The sequence below is a fragment of the Dicentrarchus labrax genome, unplaced genomic scaffold (assembly GCF_905237075.1).
Source record: "Dicentrarchus labrax unplaced genomic scaffold, dlabrax2021, whole genome shotgun sequence".
In the NCBI taxonomy this organism is placed as follows: Eukaryota; Metazoa; Chordata; class Actinopteri; family Moronidae; genus Dicentrarchus; species Dicentrarchus labrax.
The window spans coordinates 6,814,535-6,835,141 of record NW_026136717.1 but is presented as its reverse complement, the minus strand read 5'-3'; the positions used below and the strand labels follow the sequence as shown (position 1 = coordinate 6,835,141).

General features: G+C 38.6%; 1 protein-coding gene across 1 annotated transcript in view; it reads right to left on the bottom strand.

The window, feature by feature from the left end:
• The window catches only part of dnah2 (dynein, axonemal, heavy chain 2), a 58,995-nt gene that overhangs the window by 24,372 nt on the left and 14,016 nt on the right, over positions 1-20,607 (bottom strand). The window contains exons 25-52 of the mRNA XM_051375266.1: positions 20,346-20,507; positions 19,832-19,935; positions 19,325-19,481; positions 18,546-18,628; positions 17,374-17,554; positions 17,041-17,179; positions 16,418-16,635; positions 15,750-15,842; positions 15,520-15,645; positions 15,058-15,168; positions 14,628-14,816; positions 14,009-14,112; positions 13,155-13,344; positions 12,764-12,944; positions 12,517-12,644; positions 9,275-9,427; positions 8,712-8,837; positions 7,995-8,213; positions 7,233-7,350; positions 6,756-6,892; positions 5,650-5,787; positions 5,377-5,535; positions 4,995-5,147; positions 4,673-4,764; positions 3,851-4,046; positions 1,846-2,070; positions 1,497-1,601; positions 306-494 (exon numbers count right to left, since the gene is read on the bottom strand). Coding sequence (XP_051231226.1) covers positions 306-494; positions 1,497-1,601; positions 1,846-2,070; positions 3,851-4,046; positions 4,673-4,764; positions 4,995-5,147; positions 5,377-5,535; positions 5,650-5,787; positions 6,756-6,892; positions 7,233-7,350; positions 7,995-8,213; positions 8,712-8,837; positions 9,275-9,427; positions 12,517-12,644; positions 12,764-12,944; positions 13,155-13,344; positions 14,009-14,112; positions 14,628-14,816; positions 15,058-15,168; positions 15,520-15,645; positions 15,750-15,842; positions 16,418-16,635; positions 17,041-17,179; positions 17,374-17,554; positions 18,546-18,628; positions 19,325-19,481; positions 19,832-19,935; positions 20,346-20,507 — 4,176 coding nt within the window. The remainder of the gene's footprint in view (positions 1-305; positions 495-1,496; positions 1,602-1,845; positions 2,071-3,850; positions 4,047-4,672; positions 4,765-4,994; positions 5,148-5,376; positions 5,536-5,649; positions 5,788-6,755; positions 6,893-7,232; positions 7,351-7,994; positions 8,214-8,711; positions 8,838-9,274; positions 9,428-12,516; positions 12,645-12,763; positions 12,945-13,154; positions 13,345-14,008; positions 14,113-14,627; positions 14,817-15,057; positions 15,169-15,519; positions 15,646-15,749; positions 15,843-16,417; positions 16,636-17,040; positions 17,180-17,373; positions 17,555-18,545; positions 18,629-19,324; positions 19,482-19,831; positions 19,936-20,345; positions 20,508-20,607) is intronic.

Genomic DNA, 20,607 nt, shown 5'->3' with positions numbered 1-20,607 from the left:
GTGGAACAGGAGAAAAAAGACATAAATGTGTCGTCTAACAAATTAATTAACAGATGGCTAAAGTATTTTAAATTTTCATAGAACCTCACAACTATTGTCACATATATCACATAACTAAACAGGTTAAGTTAAATAAGGCTGCAGTTAATTTCAAGAAAATACGTTACTATAGCCAATGATACTGGTTATGTGAGGCTTATTGTGGAGTGCTTTGCTGGTATTTTTTTGAAAACATATTTAGGGTACTGTATATGTGTGTGTGCTGTGGGTATTGATCTAACCCCTCTTTATGTATTATTGTGTACCTTGGAGATATCCCTGAGGTTGAAGAGGTAATGTATCTTGGCTGGAGTTGGAAGAAAACGAGCTGAAACAGCATAATACAGTTCTAAGGTGGCCTGAGTCAGAATCTCTCCAATGGGCTTCACCTCCTCCTTAAAGCCCTGTAGCTTCTGGTTGATCATCGTACTGTAGATCCGTCTGATCTGGGACTCCTGCATGCAGAGAAGAACGGTCTGGTATATCTTGTAAATGGTACAGCCATGTCAATAAGATATACAGATTTCAAAAGCTGTGCAAGTCAATAAAAAGAAAAACGTAATAGGATTTTTTTGAGGGGTGTAACAATTCTTTTTTCATGTTGTCCACTTCACACAGTCAACAGTCAAGGCAATTCATGTGGCAGGTGTTTACTTCCTGAACGCAACATGGCTCCAGCCATTTTCAAAAATGGCAATTTTTGTGGCAATACAAAAAGCAGAGTGAAGAGAGGAGTCAAGAGAGGGACTACAAATAAGCACTGAAAAAAGATGGGCCAGAAAAGGTTGACAGGAGTACAACAACAGAGATAATTGAAAGGACTGAAAAGAGACAAGAGGTGATCTGGAGAGGGAGTGAACAAAGAGTGGAAAGAGCAAGGGAAGTACAAAAATACTAAATAAAACAAAAGGAACAAAGGGCTAGGAGGCAGATTAAATAAATTAGCAGGGATTCTCTCAGACAATCATAATCTCCTGGGTGTTCGATATAAGAGAGAGAGAGAGAGAGAGAGAGAAAGAGAGAGAGAGACAGAGAGAGAGTGCAATTTTGCAGTGGTTATTATTATCATTGTGGCTATAATCATAATTAGGGTAATCCCTTTATGGTGAGATGAAAAAATAGTTAATAAGAAAATAAAATGTCTGAAAGGTTTCTGAAAGGAACAGAAATAGCTGGATGATAGATGAAGGAGAAAGACAGAGATAAAGAAAAAGAATAAGTCTCTTTTAGATAAACTCCAAACTACACATTTTATAAATCCTGGTTATTTTAATTTCACTGCTTATTTATTTGTTAACATTTCCTTTTTTAATATTTAATATATATCAATGGCTGTTCAATCAATCAATTACTATCATTTTGTCACATTTAGCCCTCTGATAAAAGGAAAAAAGTCAGACAGGGCAGGCAGGAGAGGAGAGGAGAGGAGAGGAGAGAAAATAGTCAGCAGGACTTACATTAGGGAAGGTCATATTAATGAGGTTGAATCGACTCTGTAAGCGGCCAGAAATGTGAGTCCTCCCTCCACCAGGGGGTCCCATGGACGCCAACAAGAACATGTCCTAACGAAGCAGACATACATACAAACACACATTACAGAAAATGTCCTCTAAGTAACACAGATGTATTGAATTAAATATATTTCACATGTACAGCTCTTGTTCCACATGCTGAAAAATAATTTAGAGGTAATTATGGAGGAGGCACTAAGAAGGCAGAGAAAGGCAGAGAAATTATAATGTCCTAATCTCATACACACCAAAAAATAGACCTCACTCCTGCCTTTATCAGAATGCACTTTCTCACCTTGACAAACTTTAGGGTCTGTTTCTGGCGGTCATACCAGAAGCCATAGTCGATCCAGAGGCGCAGCAATTCCAGAGGTGGCTGGGAGCCAAAAAGATCATGAGCTGGCATGTTGAGGTCGTCCAGGAAGCACAGCAGGTGCTTCCCCCCTGCTGGCACAAACACACCTTTGGTTCTCTTCTCTATGCGGCTCTCCACGATGGCCTGGATGTTATTAGAGGTGGTCTAGACAGTGATGGAGACACGGAGAAAGAGACAAAGATACAGAAAAGATGAAATGGTGTGTTTCATCGTGTACCTTAGAAATACTTGGTTATAATGAAACAACATAAACAATGTGACAATAGAATTCAGCAATGAACAGTACTGAAGAAATATATCAAAAATTGAAGTCAGGGTGCTGCTATTGTTGGCTCACTGGAAAGGCTCTGCTACACTAAATGGAACAGAACCTTAATTATTATCATTGCTAAAACCTGTGTTTCATTCAAAATGGCTGCTGTGAAAAAGGTCTATTAAGTATTTGTGTAGGTAATTAGAGAGTACTGTGGCTTGTTAGTTTGAAATGGCGACATCGTATGCATATCTGTACAAAATTCTTCATGTGACTGAGACAATGTAGGGAGGAAAATCTTTACATTTGCCCAGTATTATAAAAATCATAAAACCTGTTGCTGGTGATGAGTGTATTGTGGGTTGAACTATGGAATTTGCATGGTACATTCATAATAAGAAAAACTCTGATTTGATAACTACTGTTTTACATATATTACTACTGTGACAATTTAGAAATGTTCCTATGGAGAAGAAAATCTAATTTGCTGGTGATCATTTTATTAGGTTAGTTAAGTTTTTGAGATACTGACACTAAAAACAATTAAATCATTGTAGCAAAAAATCTGTCCACGGAAAGCAGTTAATTCCATATGTGAGAAACAGCATTGAGTGACATCCAAATATGAGTATCTTAAATTACTGCATGCTGAGATGTGAATGAAACTGAGGAATTTAAGTGAAGAAAAAGAAGAACGAGAAAGATGAGAAACAGTTGACCACTCAAGAGGCTAGAGCTGAACATTACAGATGTGCAGATGGACTAAAGGTAGTACAGTGTGTGAACGGAAATGGAAAAGACAGAGAGAAGAAAGATTAATAAAGAGCACTTATCCCAAAATATACATAAATCAATATGGGGACAGAGGCAGAAGAGACAGGAGCAAGAAATGGTGTGGAGAGAGATGCCAGGTTAGAGGCAGGTTGTGGGGGTGATGGTGATGGTGATGGTGGTGGTAAAGGTGGGGTGATGAGCGCCTCCATCATCCCTGGCTGTAATAGCTATCCAGCTCTGGCGTCTGCCTTGGAGCAACACAGCACTTTGACTCTAATTGTAGTGAAGCCGAGATGGAGGTTATTCAAAGCCGTGGTGGATTGGAGGCAGTTGCACACCCACCCACCCACCCACACACCCACACCCACACACACACACACACACACACACACACACACACACACACAGAGAAATATGCACAAGCACATGCACACAACACCTGTACTCAATCATCTCACGCTACGAATGAGGGCAGCTCATCCAAAGTTATATTTAGTGGACAGATGAGATGTGTGAGCTATGCATATGGGGGTGAATTTTATGCATGTGTGGCATCCAAAGTTGATACTTTATGACATGCATGTGAGTTGCAGCCTAGTGGACATACATGACATTCAATATGTAAATCCATAAGGTGGTAGTTATATCCTGTCTTTCTCCTTAATGAAACCAAGCCAAGGGCTCTGGACTATTCACATTAATGTCTTAAGCTTTATGGAAGGGGGCAGACACACATGCAAATAAAGAGACAAATAAAAGATCAAAGACTGAATTACGACTTAACAAAATTATTCTTTGCAATAAGGTTTTTTTTTAAATGCATCCTGGTTCTTACAAGGAAGAACAAGAACACAGATCCGGCATACACGCCCACACAGACCATTCAAATGCACCAACCTGTGAAGACATGTTGACAGTGAGGCCAGTCCACTTCTTATCTAATCCCTGCAGGATGCTCTGGGCCACTGAGGTTTTACCGGTGCCCACTGGCCCAGCGAGCAGCACTGGGTACTGACCCAACACCAGAGCCTTAACCAGGAAGTTGTAGCGAACTGTGTCCACTGTAGGAACCATAATCTTATAGAATGGAGCACTGCAGGAAAGAACAGAGGGAGAAATATACTTGTATTGCACATGTTAGGTACTTTACTCACTTCCTGTTAACAGCAGGTGGCACTATGACTATGACTGAATATTGGCATGTAGTTGTGACACATCTACATGGTCATAATGGTCTTTAGATTTCACTGACCAAATTTGAAGTTGATCTGATCAATTTTCTAGGAGGACTTTGTTAAAGTACAATGCATTCAAACCGACAAAAAGGACCACTAAATTCAAAATGGCCAACTTCCTTTTGGGTTTGCGGTATGGCTCCAAAGGGCTTTGTTGTTTATCTTGTCATAATACATGTGTGTATAAATTTCATAAAAATTTCGTCCATATCGGTAAAACGTGTCACAGGAGCTGCACTGGAGCCATTTTGCCATGACCCATATAATCCATAAATGTTTGGCATTGCTGAATTTTGTGCCGCGTTTCATGGGATTTCGAGCATGATGCGCCGTCAAAAATGTGATTCTTAATAATAATAATTCCTTGAATTTCAATAGGGTCCTCGCAGCAGTCGTTGCTTGTGCCCTAAAAATTAAGTAACTGAATTGGCAGAGAGTGAAAAGGATACAACATCCAGGTACATTGGAACAGCTGGTTACTTACTTGTCATTGTAGCGCCAGCCCTTTGGCAGCTTATCTTCAAAAGAAGCCCATGTTTTGTTCTTGGTGTCCACATAGTATTCATAAACAGTGTCCTGAAAGAGTTTTCATAAAAAGTTCAGGGAATGTTGCCTGCTAAGACAGATTAATACATTTTAAAAAAGGCTACTTTTTATTTTTTTGCAAAACGTAGTTCAGCCACAGCAGTACCTACAGTACACTAAACACAGCTCAAGCAAACAACCTACTGAAGAGAGAGAAGGTGCTGTTTGACCGACTTTGTGTGTCATAACTGTCTAAACAAATATTATGCTGTACAAAGGACCTTGATAGGGAAGGTGCCCTCTATCTCCCGTAGGAAGTTGTCCATCTTCTTGCGTCCATCCTCATCAACAGAGGCACAGATGGACCAGATAAGGCTGAAAATGAACCAGAGCTCCACCATCCTACCCAAGTTTTCTTTGTCCGAAGTATTCACCTGAAGAAAGGGAGCGAAAGAAAAATGACACTGGATTTCACACAGGGTAGTCTTAAGAGATGATGTAAGCTTTTGTTCTTGGATATACTTGCAAAGGAAATGGGGTGGAGTTGGATAGAGGACTAGAATTTCAGTCACAAGTTTTAAGTCTGTTACATCAAATGCCATTAAGGATCAACATTTAATGTGTGCTGATAAATGTGCAGTGGAGGTTACAGATTGTACTTACCCCATTGCTGGATGTGGCCAGGGAATCATAGAGGCGGCAGAGAGAGGTTACTCCATTAAGCTCAGTGATGGGAATCAGCTCCTTACAGTTGCTCTTCTTAAAGTTCAGTGTGCTCTCCATATATTTCTCAAACAAACGCTTTAAATGATCCACTTCAGCCTACGGAGAATGGAGAGATTAAGAGATGGAAATGGAAGAGAAAGGGTCCCAGAAAATAAGGGAATAAAATGGGCGTCATTCATGAAGGTATTATTTTCCTCTGAGTGAGTGCACCTTGGGTCGCTTGTCCAGCCAGGACTGAACAAAAGGCTTCCATCCCAGATCAGAGTAATCGTTGTAGACCATCCCGCAGCGAGACACTGTGGCTGGAGAGGCCATTGCCAGGTTCTCCACTTCAAACAGCAGAGACACCTATGACAAAACAATTGATATAGTCTTGTCTTTATATTGTGATCATTTCACTGTACAAGGTTGACTACAATACAGTAATATACGGTCATTCATTCCATTTGGTTTTATTAGTTTATCTACTGTATCTGGGACCATAAACAACATTTATGGATTACTGCTATTGTAAATTTCAATGTTACTATATTCTTTTCTCAACAGACAGAATGCTGCCATCGATTTCAAAGAAACAGAAAAGTTAATTAACTTTAAACAATGTCTTTTTGATCATGCACATGCTTTCTCATTGTTATTATGGCTAGAGAAGACAATTGTGAAATTTCAGCTCATTAGTTCATTTTTATTTAAAGCTCCTTCCCTCTTTTAATCACGTAAAGCACACAAACATGGTGATTTGTTGGCTGTCACCAGACTAGCTAAATGGATCAAGCCCCTTCGATGCTCTGGCTCCCTTTCAGTTTTAGGCTACTAATCTGTCCCCTGTTAATCAAAGCCTGTTTCTGTGCTTTTTCTTTGTTGGATTTATTAAACAGAAACAGAAACAGCTGCGTTTGTTTCCTTTTAGATGCTGCCCAAAACAAAAAAAGAAATTTTAGTCATTGCATATTTACTGCTTTCCATTTGGAAACTAGTGAAATTTGGCAATGCCTAGTGCCAGGTTGTTTGAAAACATATGAATTATATCTACTGTATATGAGTTCACCATAGATCCACTGTAATACTTAAAACAATGTGCACATATTTCTGCATTAAAAATGATTATTAATGAAAGATTATTGATGGTTGGTTTAATTTGAGCTACTTCTGTTTCAGGGTCCTGGTATTGTGCAAGCTGGCTCACATTGTGTCACGGCTTACTTTGACAGAATGGAGCCATCGTTAAAATTATTAGCAACTCCTGTACTTTCCTGCTATGAAAAGTCAAAATGTCCACTGTGACTTCTGAGTCTAGTTTCCAGTTCTGTTCTTACCTGTTCAGGCATGGAGATTCTCTCTCCATTGATGAGTGTGAGCACCTTGTTGTCATCCATAACAGAGTTCATGCTCTCTATCCACAGTGTGTCCACAGGCCCGTCAAACACAATCCACTTCTCATCTGGCTTCTCATCTAAAGAATGGAGAGTAAAGTGACAAACAAATAAAATGGGTTTAAATTTTAATAATAGTAGGATTAACTTGTCTATGCAATGTTTATCAGTTTACTTTTTCATTAAAAAATTCTAAGGAAATATTCAGTTTTAACCACTGGAATTTTGGTTTGAAAAATCAGTTACAGATTCACCACAAAAAGAGCAGAATCTATACAAAAAGAGTTTGAGCGGTTTGTGTTTATTGTGTGCTAGTAAAGCAAAAAAGGAATGGGAATGGGGTACAGGCCAGAGGAAGAATCACCAGTCACTTATACTACATGTAGTATTAAAAGCAATGTGTGTTCCGTGTGTCAGCACCTGCACAGGCTAATCTCATAAGGGAGGACAGAACTCCGTCACTCCACTCGTTGGTGGAGAGGTCATTTTCGCCATACAGCTCTCCCAGACTCATTGCCTTGGGGTTCAGAGGGTAGTCCTGTTGTGCCACAGGGACCAAGAGTGAAAGAGAAGATGATAACAGATTACAAAAGGTGCATTATAATGGCAGAGCATAATTACTGAAGACTGTTTGTATGTCTTTATGATGTGTATTAACACATGCTGCAGGGGTAAGTAATGAGTAGGTCTGTGATTTGTCTGAGTTAGAAGACTGTCCCTTTTTAATACTGAGTAGTGCCGAATGAAACCAGTCACTTAATCTAAGTTTGTCTCAGAGTACAAATACAGAGAAGCAAATAGAATGACATGGGGCACAGGCAGAGAGTAGGGTGGTTGTAACACACATACATATTTACCATGATATTTGAGCCCTCTGCAGCACGCAATGTTTAATTGGTTTGTCACAACAAAGTCATTGGTCACAATGTGTCTCTTACTTTCATGATTTTCTATGATAAGGTTAGAGCACTTCATGATCTAAAAAGACCCATTTGTTGAGAGTTATGAATTTATAATAATAATAAATTAATAATAATAATTATTTTCCAAGGCAGATGTTATTTATCAGTTTGTGAGAATTCATCTGTGTGGAATACACCCCTCAAAGTGAGACCCCACAAGGTTCCTTTTGATTCAAGAGGCAATATTAGCCACAGTGTATTGTTTTCCACTCACACCCACCTGGACCAGCTGGAAGTCAGGCACTCCCTTGTGGTGCAGGGTAGTGAGGGCATTCTGCAGGGTCCTCCAGGTGACACTCTTAGCGGTGCCCGTCTTGCCCACCAGCATGGAGGAGTGTCGAGAGTTTTTGGTCTCATAAAGTTGGATGACTTTGGTCACGGTAAAAGGAGTCACCTGCAAAGCGCTCTGACGAAGCTCCACCTCTATAGCCTCCTTCAACTGCAACAAAATGATTTTGTAAATATACAGAAACTCATGATATATTGACCATGATGTACCAGGGTCAAGATGAATTAAGTTTGCCCATTTCGGTAAGTATCATTTATCAACCCACTCCACCAACAAGAGACAGGCATATAGAAAGACAAAAAGACAATGGTAAGTTAGACAGCAGATGCAGTGTCAGTGGTGGTGTCTAAATGTTGTCAAACTCTGCTGAACTCAGCATTACAATTTAAGTATTGATAAGAGCTGTTTATGTATGTATTGGTGCTACATTGAACATTAAAAGGAGCTGACAGCTCTCAAGACAACATCTGGTGAAAGCTGACTGCCACTGAATTATACTTCCTTCTGCATCTACTTGCACAGATAAAGAATAAATGATTTGCTATTTGGGAAACAAAGAAGACAGAACATAGTCATACAGTCAGAGCAAACGTAACAAAAGACTAGTTATGTTATAATGCTAAGAATGCTGATTTCAACTGCTGATACCTTGCCATAGTCTATAATGGGTGTTTCCACAGCAGGGAACAAGTCCTGGGTAATCCCATTGAACAGTGGCACGTCAGTAGAGGACAACTTAGCAATGTTCATGTCCTTCATAGCCATTAGAAGGATCTGGGGACAAAGATACACAGGCAGACTCACTCACTTCCTATTCAAGAGTTTAGTTAATGTAAAACGGGAGGACAGTAGCTAGTTCAGTTAGAGTTATAGCTTATCGGTCTCCTGTGATTTGAAATTGACAAAACATCGATTACATCAAGACTTGGGTTCACATTCCAGATCATGCAGTAGTAGCAAATGCCTGCGTTTCCCTTGCAAGTTGCAGTCATATTAGTATAAAATTCTCTCTTATATATCTACAATATAATTTTTGCACAGAATCGGGACGACGGATTTAGTCCCCTATCATCCCAGGAATGATTATATCGAGCAAAACCTCTAAAAATGTTCATATGAACACAAATCCTTTAAAACATTTGAGTATTAAGTATGCATAGTTTGGTTTGTTTCACTTGCATAAACGGTTCTAATGACAGAGAAAGACCTACTTCTTCATCGGGAACTTTGGGGCAAACGCGACGCTTCTTTCCGGCATAGCGAAGCAAGGAGGTGAGGGCACGCAGGCCAAAATCGTAGTGGTCCTGTTTAGACAGCTGCTGCACTGCCAGGGCGTACAGGGTGAACACTTTCTTAGCCAGGAGCTATGAGGACAAAGATGGAGATATACGTAGAGCAACAAAGACAAGACAGACACAGAAAAGGAAGAAACAGAGGAGGACAGAGGGACAAGGGTGAATGTCATCTCAAATAGGATTAAAATCTTCAGTATATAAGCCAGGGGGATTTTGTAAAGCTTGTCACTGAACATAAATCCATCCCATCCCTTAGTGGAGATTAAAGACACGTCTGAAATCATATCATATCATCATATCTGTTCAACCATACAGCCAGCTTGTATTGCAACAGAAGATCATAATGTAAACTGAGCATGTGAAGTGTGTGTTACATTTGTCTGTTTGTGCAGTCTTGCTGCAGGAAGACCAGATTAACACAGTGCATGGACGTCCACTCAAGTTGTCCCAGCCTGCTGTAGAAGAATATTCACACAACTAACGGCCATTTTAATACTTAAACTCACTTTGTTTTAACCCTTTCTTGTTTTAATACACAGCATTTTATATTCTTTTAGCAGTTTATTACATTAAAATGTAATCTATCGTTAATTAACGATATGAGGAAATAAATTCCCCATTATCATATCTTCTTCTATCTAATGGGGGAGCTAAACAGATTTGATCAACTTGGAACCAGACTGAAACAATGACATGGTTAGTTCTTTCATGTTTTTGCTTCCCTTTTTTGGCATAATTCTTTATTTAGTTGAAAAAAAATAAAAAATAATTTGGAAAAAAATACTCTTTATCAATGAAAGGTCATAAAAATAAAAACAAGGAAGTCAATGGGACAAATAATCTTTTTGTGTCTATTGGTGCCTTATCTTATATCTGTCCATCTTCAAAAGCATCGCGAATATACACCACAGTATTCAACTAAGGTCGGGCCCTGAGTGGCTGTGTTGTTTCAGTCTTAATCTGTTGTTGTTTGCACTGCTGCTCAGTTAATAGTCCTAATTCTGTTTCTGGCACATATAATTATGTGCCAGAAATAACAGCGAGGCAAGAGAACCAGTCGACCAAATGTGTGTGTGTGTGTGTGTGTGTGTGTGTGGGGGGGGGGCAGCAGTGTTGGATTTTTCTGAAGTCTCTGAGGAGCAAAATAGGTGTTCATGTTCAAGTGCAAGTTAGTAAGCACACATACCATCATCATCTCTTTTCATCGCTCTTTAGCGAGTAAATACAAGCTGCACACCAGTGTGTACCAACTCTGTCACCCCATCACAATAAACAAACACATTCATAGTGGCATAAGGCAGTACTAATTCTGCTCCTCTTTCTGTGGTAATTGTTACACTTACAAAATGATGATCCGGCACCTCGGCCCTGCACCAATGCCCATTTTTACTTTGACCTCAGACCAGCACACCCTACTAAAAGGAACTATAAATGAGTGGGAAAACACCCACCACTAGGGATGCAACAATACACTCAACTTGCAATACAATTCACAATATGATATTCAATGTTTTTAAAACAAAATAAAACAAATTATGATTCCTGATCGTTATATTTTCTTTATCAAATTAAAGAATCCTCTTTTATTTCTGAGGTAGGCTATCAACTGTGAAAAACAATGAATATTTTGGGAAGCCAAAAAGCTACCACACCTCCGATTGGTGCACAGGAAGGTACATCGTCAACTTCAAACTCTTCACCTGTAGCTGCCATGTCTTTGCACCTTGATACAGCTACTGATGCAAGTGACATATAATGTCGAACAACCAAAGTCAAAAGTAGATAGCACCCTCTGCTGTTTAAAAAGAGCATCACGATACATTTTATATCTCATGATTTAAATTAAATTAATTAAATTTTTTGCTTTAATATATATATATATATATATATATATATATAGTTACATTCCTACCCACCACTGATCTATGTTCCAGCTATTCACATTTTCCAACAACATCACTTTAAATAGTACGTACAATACAATCATAAAGATGATCTGTTAAAAACCTTGATAAATAAAAAAACTCTCTAAGTTTGTAACTTTGGTATAAGAAGGAATTTTTTATTGAATCCATCAGATTGATTTGATGATATTGCATCTCTATCAGTGTAGAAGAACTCAATCTCATCTGCTGATTGCCTGAGCTGTTCACATAAAAGAAGCAGGGATGTTTCATTAAGGCTGTGATAATTCAACAAGATATACTTTAGAAATCAGTGCATATTCAGAACTGTGTACTGGGTAAAAATAGCGCACATAATGAATCTAACTGAGACATCCACTACAAAGACAAGGCCCTGTTACCGAGAAGTGAGAGAGTTGAAGCGAGTTTCCTATAGTTACATACATATAGTAATGCAATATCTCCATGGTCCTGAATAAATTGAAACTCCTTTCACCCAGCAGCCCAATCCTGAATTCTGGATCCTACAGAACTCAATTACTGTGTTTGCACCCCAGTTATGAATCTCATCCTGGTTTTGATCATATTCTCGATATGGCATTTACATGGAACATGACAATCCTGGTTATTAATATACCTGTATAAATGATAATAATAGTATCTAGGTTACTGATCATCTGTGCACAGTTGTGTCTTGATTTCTCACTATCTCAGCCACTATGTTTATACCAATAAAGAGTGTTTAGAAGCCTGGATCTGGTGTTCATATGCCACAGTATCCTGGTTTCTATTGGAGTACTCGAGATAGTAGATTCAGGTTTTGCAGAACCAGAATAAGGCCGTATCCAGATTTCTTAAACCAGAATATGATTTTTACATATGCAGCACATATCTGGGACACACCAAAACTCCAATCACAACCAGGAAAGATCAAGTCAAAGATCTTCAATAGCACTTACTGTAATACAGACGAAAATAAGATAATAATCTAATCTAATTTTAGTGCAGATACAAGTTTGTTATAGAGCAGCAAGCATACAAACATATCCTTTATAAGATGATAATTCTGTATAACCTATAGCAAAAAATGTCTACTTTCTTCAACTAAGAACGCAGTCTTGTCTTTAAACCCCTTTAATCCGCACTAGCACAAAGATTAAGACTAACCTTACTTGCCATGTTTTATTCTTTCATCTGTTTCTACTCTTTTTTCCCAGCACACTACCAGTATAGAATTTTCCTGAATGGTAGTACCTTGCAGTTGTTGAAGCCCTCTCCAAACAGTATGATCTCAGCGATTAGAGTAGAGTCTGGCACCACCATGGAGATAGGTCTGAACATGGACTTGAGGTTGTCTGGAAGCTCAGTACGACCAGCGTAACCTAGGAAAAAATTAAATGGAGAGAAAAGATTATAATTACAAAAGCAACATAATCCTCTTTATGACTGTCTAATTGTATGCTCAGTATGATTCAAACTGAAGTATGATTCCATGACCTACCAGGATTCATGGTGATAAAGATGCCACATGACCAGACCAGACGTATGTGCTGTCCGTCAAAATGGAACTTGGACTGTCCAGCTGAGAGGGCGGACAGGATGGAGAGGATCTGCTGGGCCACTACAGACAACACCTCGATGTTGATACGGTTGAACTCATCGAAGCAGCCCCATGCTCCCGTCTGTTCAGCATGGACACAGTGAAACACATTCAATACAATTTTATATACAACAACATACAATTTTAAAGTTCAATTACACAAAAAAAAATAAATCCAATAAAAACAATTTTTAGTTGTACACACACCCACTCATGTGTCTCGACATAATGAACAGCATATTTAGTCACAGCCACGTCATCACTCAAATGTATGAAAATGTTTCTTTTCTACCTGTGCCAGGCCAGAGTACATGCGTCCCATGGATTTGTAGTCTAGTCCTTCAGAGCAGTTGACTACAATGACGTACATGCCGAGAGCTTTGCCTAAGTCCTTCACTGTCTCTGTCTTCCCAGTACCAGCTGGGCCTTTAGGAGAGCCCCCCCGATGAAGATGGAGCGCTGTGGTCAGGGTCATGTAACACCTGAACAGAGTCAAACATGCACATTTACTCTGCAGAGCCAGCATAGAAAAAATATTCATCATACACATGCAAATATGATCTGAATATTTTTGGTAAATTAAAATAAACATATACTGAAACTTTAAAAAAGACAATGATTGCAAGACTTAGATGTAATATCTTTGAGGCCCACACAAGATCCAAAATGGAAATACAGTACATTTGTTAGCTTTTTATGCTGTACTTTAAAAATAAATATATGAGATGGTCTCCAATGTGAACTAATATATTACATACTGAAATTACTAATCTATCCATGGTGACAACCATTAATATAATAACTGGTGATAATCCTTTTATCTGTGAATGCACAAAGAGCCAAGGTGTAATCTAGTCATTATACTACAGTAACAATGCTAATGGTAGCTTCTGTCTGCTCTCGTGTAATTTACATGACATTTAATTACACAAGATACTAATCGCAGTGCAAATCTGTCCTTTGTCTCCAGGATGGGGGACTCACACAGTTGTCTGATACTCAGAATGAATATAAAACATAAACATTTTAATTATATATAATAAAAATAATACTTGAATTACTAACTAATTAATGAACTGACATGCAACAGATTGATGTGCTGATGCGGTGGTTGGTTGGTGCATTAATTAATTGAATGGTTGTTACCTGTCAGTAAGTGGAGTGATGACGAGCCGTCCTGAGTTGCCCAGGTACTCGTAGCCGTACTGGAAACGTGTGTTGGTCTGTCGGATTATACAATCATCCGCATCCTATTGGGAGAACAAACATGCATAAAATAAACAAGTTTAGTGGGTGTTTTCTTGGTCTCATTCCAACTCAATAAAAATGGTTTCTCTTACTGCTGTTAGATCAGCAAACTGAGTGATGGAGTAAGGAATGCTGATAATATGGAAAATACGCGGAACAGAGAGAGAGTGTATGTATATATATGACACTGAATCATTAAAAGCAATTTATCTATACACCCTTGTTCTATCACAGTATTTCCTTCAGCTTTTAACTTAGAGAATGTAATTAAATATCCTTGATGGGAGTACTCTGATAGCGTATAAGATGCATTTAGGTGTATTTCCTCAGCAAGGATTCCAAATCTCATCATACAAACCACAAAATCTGCAAAAGCTAAAAAGAACAGCCACTAGAAAATGTTGCTGAAATTATGGCTTGACAAAAGTTATGTTACATGCTCTTCTTTTTTCCATACTGTCTCTCCCCTTTTCTCCAGACTATCTCTAGTCTGTAACCTGCCCCTATCAGAGCATACCTTCTCCCAGTATAGTCGCAGCTGGCAGAGCCACTCAAAGGCATTGGTGTCACTGCAGCCTGCCTTGGCCAGCTTATCAATGACATCCCGAGCATGAACCTCCACTGTGACCAGCGCTACAATCTTCAGTCGTAGTACCTTGGACAGATTGCCACGGATGGCCTCTGAATAGCATTGAAGCATGGAGACCTGAAAAGTTAAGAGAGTTTTAGCTTAAGAACTCAAAAGACTTAACATCATTAAGATATGATTTTGGTTGTAGGTTGTGCAAAATATTGAAAATACATGAAATTCTAACACACACAGATGATCCAAGGCATATTTTACATGCTTAGAATCGTCATATTAACAGCATTAACAAATCAAAAATATTTTAAAACTGTTTTTAAATAAGAATAGTTAATAGTTAATTGACAAAAGTCAATCAAACCTGTTTCTTCTTCATGGACTTGAGGGAGGACTTATCAGCTCTCTCCTTGTTGGTAATGAGAGATTTAGTGACATCAGTGGTCCACTGGATCTGACTGGCTGTGATTACCATCTAAAACAGAAAGAGTACACATTCAAGGAAAACTGAATCTTTCAGTTAAAAGAACCTAGTAAATTTATTTTCATTTGATGTTAACAAGAAAATACAACTGTTTAACATCTAGTAACTCCACATGCAGAAGATTCTGTAAATTTGATGTTAAGGAATACAGCTTGTGTACTCAAAAGCAAGATATGGATTAAGTAAAAACCCAAGGAGACAGGTAATGCTGAGTTCAACAAGAATTGTGATTTGTAAATAGAGCAAAAATAATCGCTATTACACACTGGTATTCAAATTGGCAAATCTGTTTGCATTGCATTAATATAATATAATAAGATAGTAAGAAAAAGCCAAATGTACCTGTCCTGGCCAGTTTTTGACCCACTTGTCTCTCTGTCCTGTCATCTTCTTCAGAGCTACAAGGCAATCGCTCAGACAATCTCTTAGTGTAATGCGCATGGTCTTCTCAACTTCACACAGCCAAACCTACATACACAAAACACAAATAACTAACAATCTGTACCATAGCTGTCTTTATTGTATTCATTAGCACCAACATGGCATCATTATCATAATCATCACTGCTGTACCTCCACAGGTCTGTCCAGTGTCAGTGGATACATGAACGGAACATACTCCCCATCAGCAGAGTACATCCCATTAGCGAGTGGTTTACTGCAGTCCTATAAGAGAGACACATAGACAGTGGCAGCTCTGAGGCCAGTTCATCCTGAAACTTTGACTTATAATTAAGTAAATTTCTGAAATGGAACAATAAATGTAGCAAATATAACACAAGCAATGCAGTACCCAGGCAGTCCAGATCATGTTGTTTTGCCCCAAATCCTGATCAAACTGATCTGATATTTACTTTGATACTTTAAGTATTTTTTAGTTACAGTTCCTACTGATGCACAGCGCACCTACAGTAAGACTACACTGCCAACTTTGAAGCATTTTCAAATATTATTATTCAGCTGTCAAATTACAATTCCGTAAGTTAAAATATATGGGGCATAATAGCTTTCCTATATATTTTTTGTCCTATTGTGTCCCATATACCCATAGTAGAGGAATGTAAGAATGAATCTGTTGCAGCACTTCAGAACCTAAGGTAAAGAAACACAAGTCATGTAAATATATAATGTTTAGTAATCTAATCTTGACTAAATGGGCTTAAAGAACTCCGACTCAGTAGCAGAGTGGCACTGGCCACTGAGTGTATGTATGCATGTGATTGACTTTTATCTAAGCCTGCCTTGTTAATGCGCATGCTCTTGATGTTGTCGAAACACTTCTTCATGTGGGGTTGCATGGCGTCTGGGTTCTGTGACTGCCCTAGGATCTCCAGTACATCATCATTGGACAGGAAGTAGAATCTTGGGAAGATCTGCCTCTTGGTCTCTAGGTACATGTCCAGGGCCTTCTGGATCTCCTCCAGCTTGGCACTCATCTCTGACAGCTTCTCCGGCAAGCCTGAAAGATGTAGAGGAAAGAGGCTGATTGAAGACTTTACTCAATTTTGAATATTGTTTTTATTTATATATAAATAATATATATTTTATTCATGAATAAGAAGTTTCTTTAGGCATCCTCATCACCAGTTTCGTCACTATTCTTCAACCAGATGTTTTTTGATGTTTTCTTCCTTTAAATTTCAAGTAGAATTTACATCTCACATGAAGGATATAGAATAAATATTGAACATGTTTAAAAATAACTGTCAACCCATCACAGTAAGACTATAGTAAGAAGAAAATTAAACAACACAACTTAAGTTTTTAAGTTTGACTTACATATAAGCTTCTGAATACACAAAATTTGACTGACCACGGCATGAAAGGCATGTACTTTAAAGAAACATGAAGTATTTTGTCATACCGGGGTGGTGGGTTCCCTGCAAGGCGTTGTTATCGCTGTGGAGACGGCCCATAATGATCTTCCAACTAGAACTAACATCTTCAAACTCTTTGCACTCATGAGGCAGCTGCTCCCGGATGTCCTTTCCTTGGAAAATGTTCTAGTTGGATGAAAAAAAAGAAACAACAGAAAAATGGAGAGTGACAGAGAAAGATTGCAGTACTGGAAATAGATTAATTGTATAGGTGAAGGTGATAGTATTATTAATTGAAAAGCCTACTGTAAAGCAATGAATATCCATGTATAATAATTAATCCTATGGCATAGTTAAGTATATAAATATGTTTCCTGTACCTCCAGATAAATCCACTGACGTTGTACAGTGAGGATCATCTCGATGACTTCCAGCACCTGGGACAGTCGGCGTTCCCAGGAGTCCACCTCCCGCTCAAAGGCTTTGACAAACCGAGAAGCCTTCATTGTGGACAGAATAACCTGGTTGTCCTCCAGGGCCTGGAAAACCTCTTCTGTGCCCCTGGGAGAGACAGGGAGGGAGAATTAAACATGAATGCTGATGACTGCATATAATGAATTCTAATGGTGACACACTTTCCCAGCAGAAAAAGTCAGTGAAGCATACACATAAGTTATCAGTTTTTTAGTTAAACCTGCACAGTTCAGTGTAATCCAATGCAGTTGTATAATTTCTGCAATAAATCTTTGCAGGACTATTACGTCCAGCTTTTGTTAAAACTGTGCAAAAAAGGTTTGAATTCACCTTGGCTGTAGTTATTGCTCCATATTTTGACTGCATAATATTGAGAGATGTTTCTAATATTCATTACCTCTGGTAAATCCTGTATGATTATTTGATATTATTATATGATAAAGTCAAATAATTAGTCAAAGAGTGCAAACTGACTATTTCTTTACCATTTATCTTTGCAAAAATATACTAAAGGTAGATAGGATGCTTATTGTTTTTTGAATCATTATTATTTTTGATCATTATTGAATAGCTTTTTGTGTAGCATGAAGGGACTGAAAACGTCCATTTCATTGTACAATGCTGTGTCGTACAATGATAAATACATTTCCTTGATCCCCTTTTACTAATCAGCTCTGTTTCCTCATTGATTTCTTAAAAGGATCTATTGATACATGTTTGAAAGGTTTCATTTTCTGTACCTTACTTTCCTCTACTCTTGAATCAAAATCTCAGTGTGTCTCTCTTTTCTGTTCACTCTGTTCTGATCACTCATCTCTGACGACAAACACATTCACTCCCCTTTTATGACTTATTCAACAAAATTCTCATATCAGTTATATATGCTCTCTACTGTACAGTCATGCTACCAAGGCATCACATTTATCTATATACAAATTACATTTATCTATATACAAGAAAGACATCACCTGATCGCAGCATCAAGCTGTACTGAGCTGTGGGATCTAGTGATGCAGGTAAATGTCTGATCAGGTCATAACTGTAACTTCTTGAACCCTCCACCCAAATGATTTCTCACCTCAGCCGGTAGTGGCCTTCATCTTTGTAAGGTGCTATGTCCAGGAATGTTTCCTCCCATGTTTTGGTAATGGCCTCCAGACCCTTAGATATCAACAAAACAGAGTAATGTTAACAGACAGAACACACCACTGAGAGATGGAAAAAAGAGGGGGAAATATTTCTATTGTTTTCCTTTTCCACAAGGTTAATATGATACATTGTCATGACTAGATGATAAATGATAGGAAACCATGAATCTTTGCACTGAGTTCTACAGCTTGAATACATCAGAGATGGAGATCGCTTTTTTACTCTAAACAGTATTGTATTTTTGTAGTGTTCTTATGTACTCTTGTTTTTCTTTGAATGTTACATGTTCTAATCTCAAATAAATCCCATCACATGAGTGCAGCTTTCGGTTCTCCTTCACTCACAGAATGTCATCATTTGCTGTTTTAGTAAATCTGCTGCTATTACATGCAGACTGAGAATGCAAATTGAATGAAAGGCACAGAATTGTATGCACTGATTTATGCTAAATCTAGCCCTAAAACTGCATTGATATAACTTCCATTAGTGTTGCGGTGTAAGGTAAGGAAGTACATAGGGGCTGGGGACAAGATTAAATATTGAGAGGCAGAAACTTCTGCTCCATGAACTGGCTCTGCTGCCCAAGATAAGCAGGCCTAAAAGCAGGCTGGAAGGGAGCCAGTCAGTTACACTTCCAACTTTCTGGGCGCAACCCTGGTTAGAATGAACGGAGGCACAAAAAGTTACAAAAATGCGAAGAGACTGGACCTGCTCTATGGAGAGTTCCTTGCTGGCAGCTCCAGATATCTCACAGATCTTGTCAGTGTACTTGTCAAGGCCAAGAAATATGATCTTCTCCAGGGTGAATTCACTGCTGGTTTGGTCAAAAGAGCACTGCAGCTCTTCGCAGATCTGCTTCCAGTGCCTGAAAAAAAGGTGGCATTGACAGCAAGGTTTATCTTAGCCTCAAATTACTCAGTCAACTGAAGAAAAAAAAATAGTAAGACTGAATGCTAGTCCCCTGCTTTAGTTTAATTCTTACACATAAATAGAGAGATATCTGGGCATGGCAGATGTATAGCATCATTAGCACACTAGCTATAACATAGTTGACACATAACTGACAGCTGGCACTAAGCGAACCCTAACCCTTAAGTACCATTTAACTATTTGACAGGTAATTCTTATTCATGTAACTATTGCAAGACCATAGTTGAAAGATATACTGAAGTGTTAAAGGACAATGCATGTAGATAGTTTTGTTTCAATCCGTACCTGTCTCTCATGGCTGGGTTCCTCAGATCAGCAATGAGAGGGATGATCCTCTTAAACTGGTCAATCTTGTTCTTGGAGAAATCTACTATATCCCACCCCTTATCCTGCAATAAGACAAAGATCAGGTCCTCACTACTGTGTAATGTCAATGTGAGAGCTGCTGAGGGGTTTGCAGTTTGTGGTATTTTGTGCACCCTGAAGGAAGGCCATAGAATGTTTAAGCTGTCACTGTAAAAAGGTTTGCAGGTTTCAAGCTAAAAATACTTCTAATGATGCCCCATAAGAGCCTGCAAACTTTGTATGCATTATAAAGACAAAGTGTCATTGTGTGTTCTATCACTAAAGTATGGCATCTAAATTGTACAGTACTGTCTTGTCCTTTATACACAGTTTATTTATATGAAACAAACCTAACTTGACACAGGTAATATATTACAGCTAAACCGTGCCTGTCACAGTGTAGCAGGAAGCCAAACTCTGTAGCTCTTTAAAAACTCTGTGTGGCAGAACTGACCTTTAGTTCTCTCTGGAGTTTGTTGAGTTTTTTGAACATGTCCTGTGCTGTGCTCTCCATGCTCTCTGTCCGCAGTGTAACAAACTGACCAACTTTCCAGATGTTCCAGTTAGCATTCCACTCCTGCGTGATCTCCCAGACCTGCTGCAGTTGGTCTATGTCCTGTACAAAACACACCATTATGGCTGATCAAATACCTGTAAAACTGACCCAAAAATTCTGCTTGCCTAATCTACACATGTTGAGCCAGTTCATCACTGTA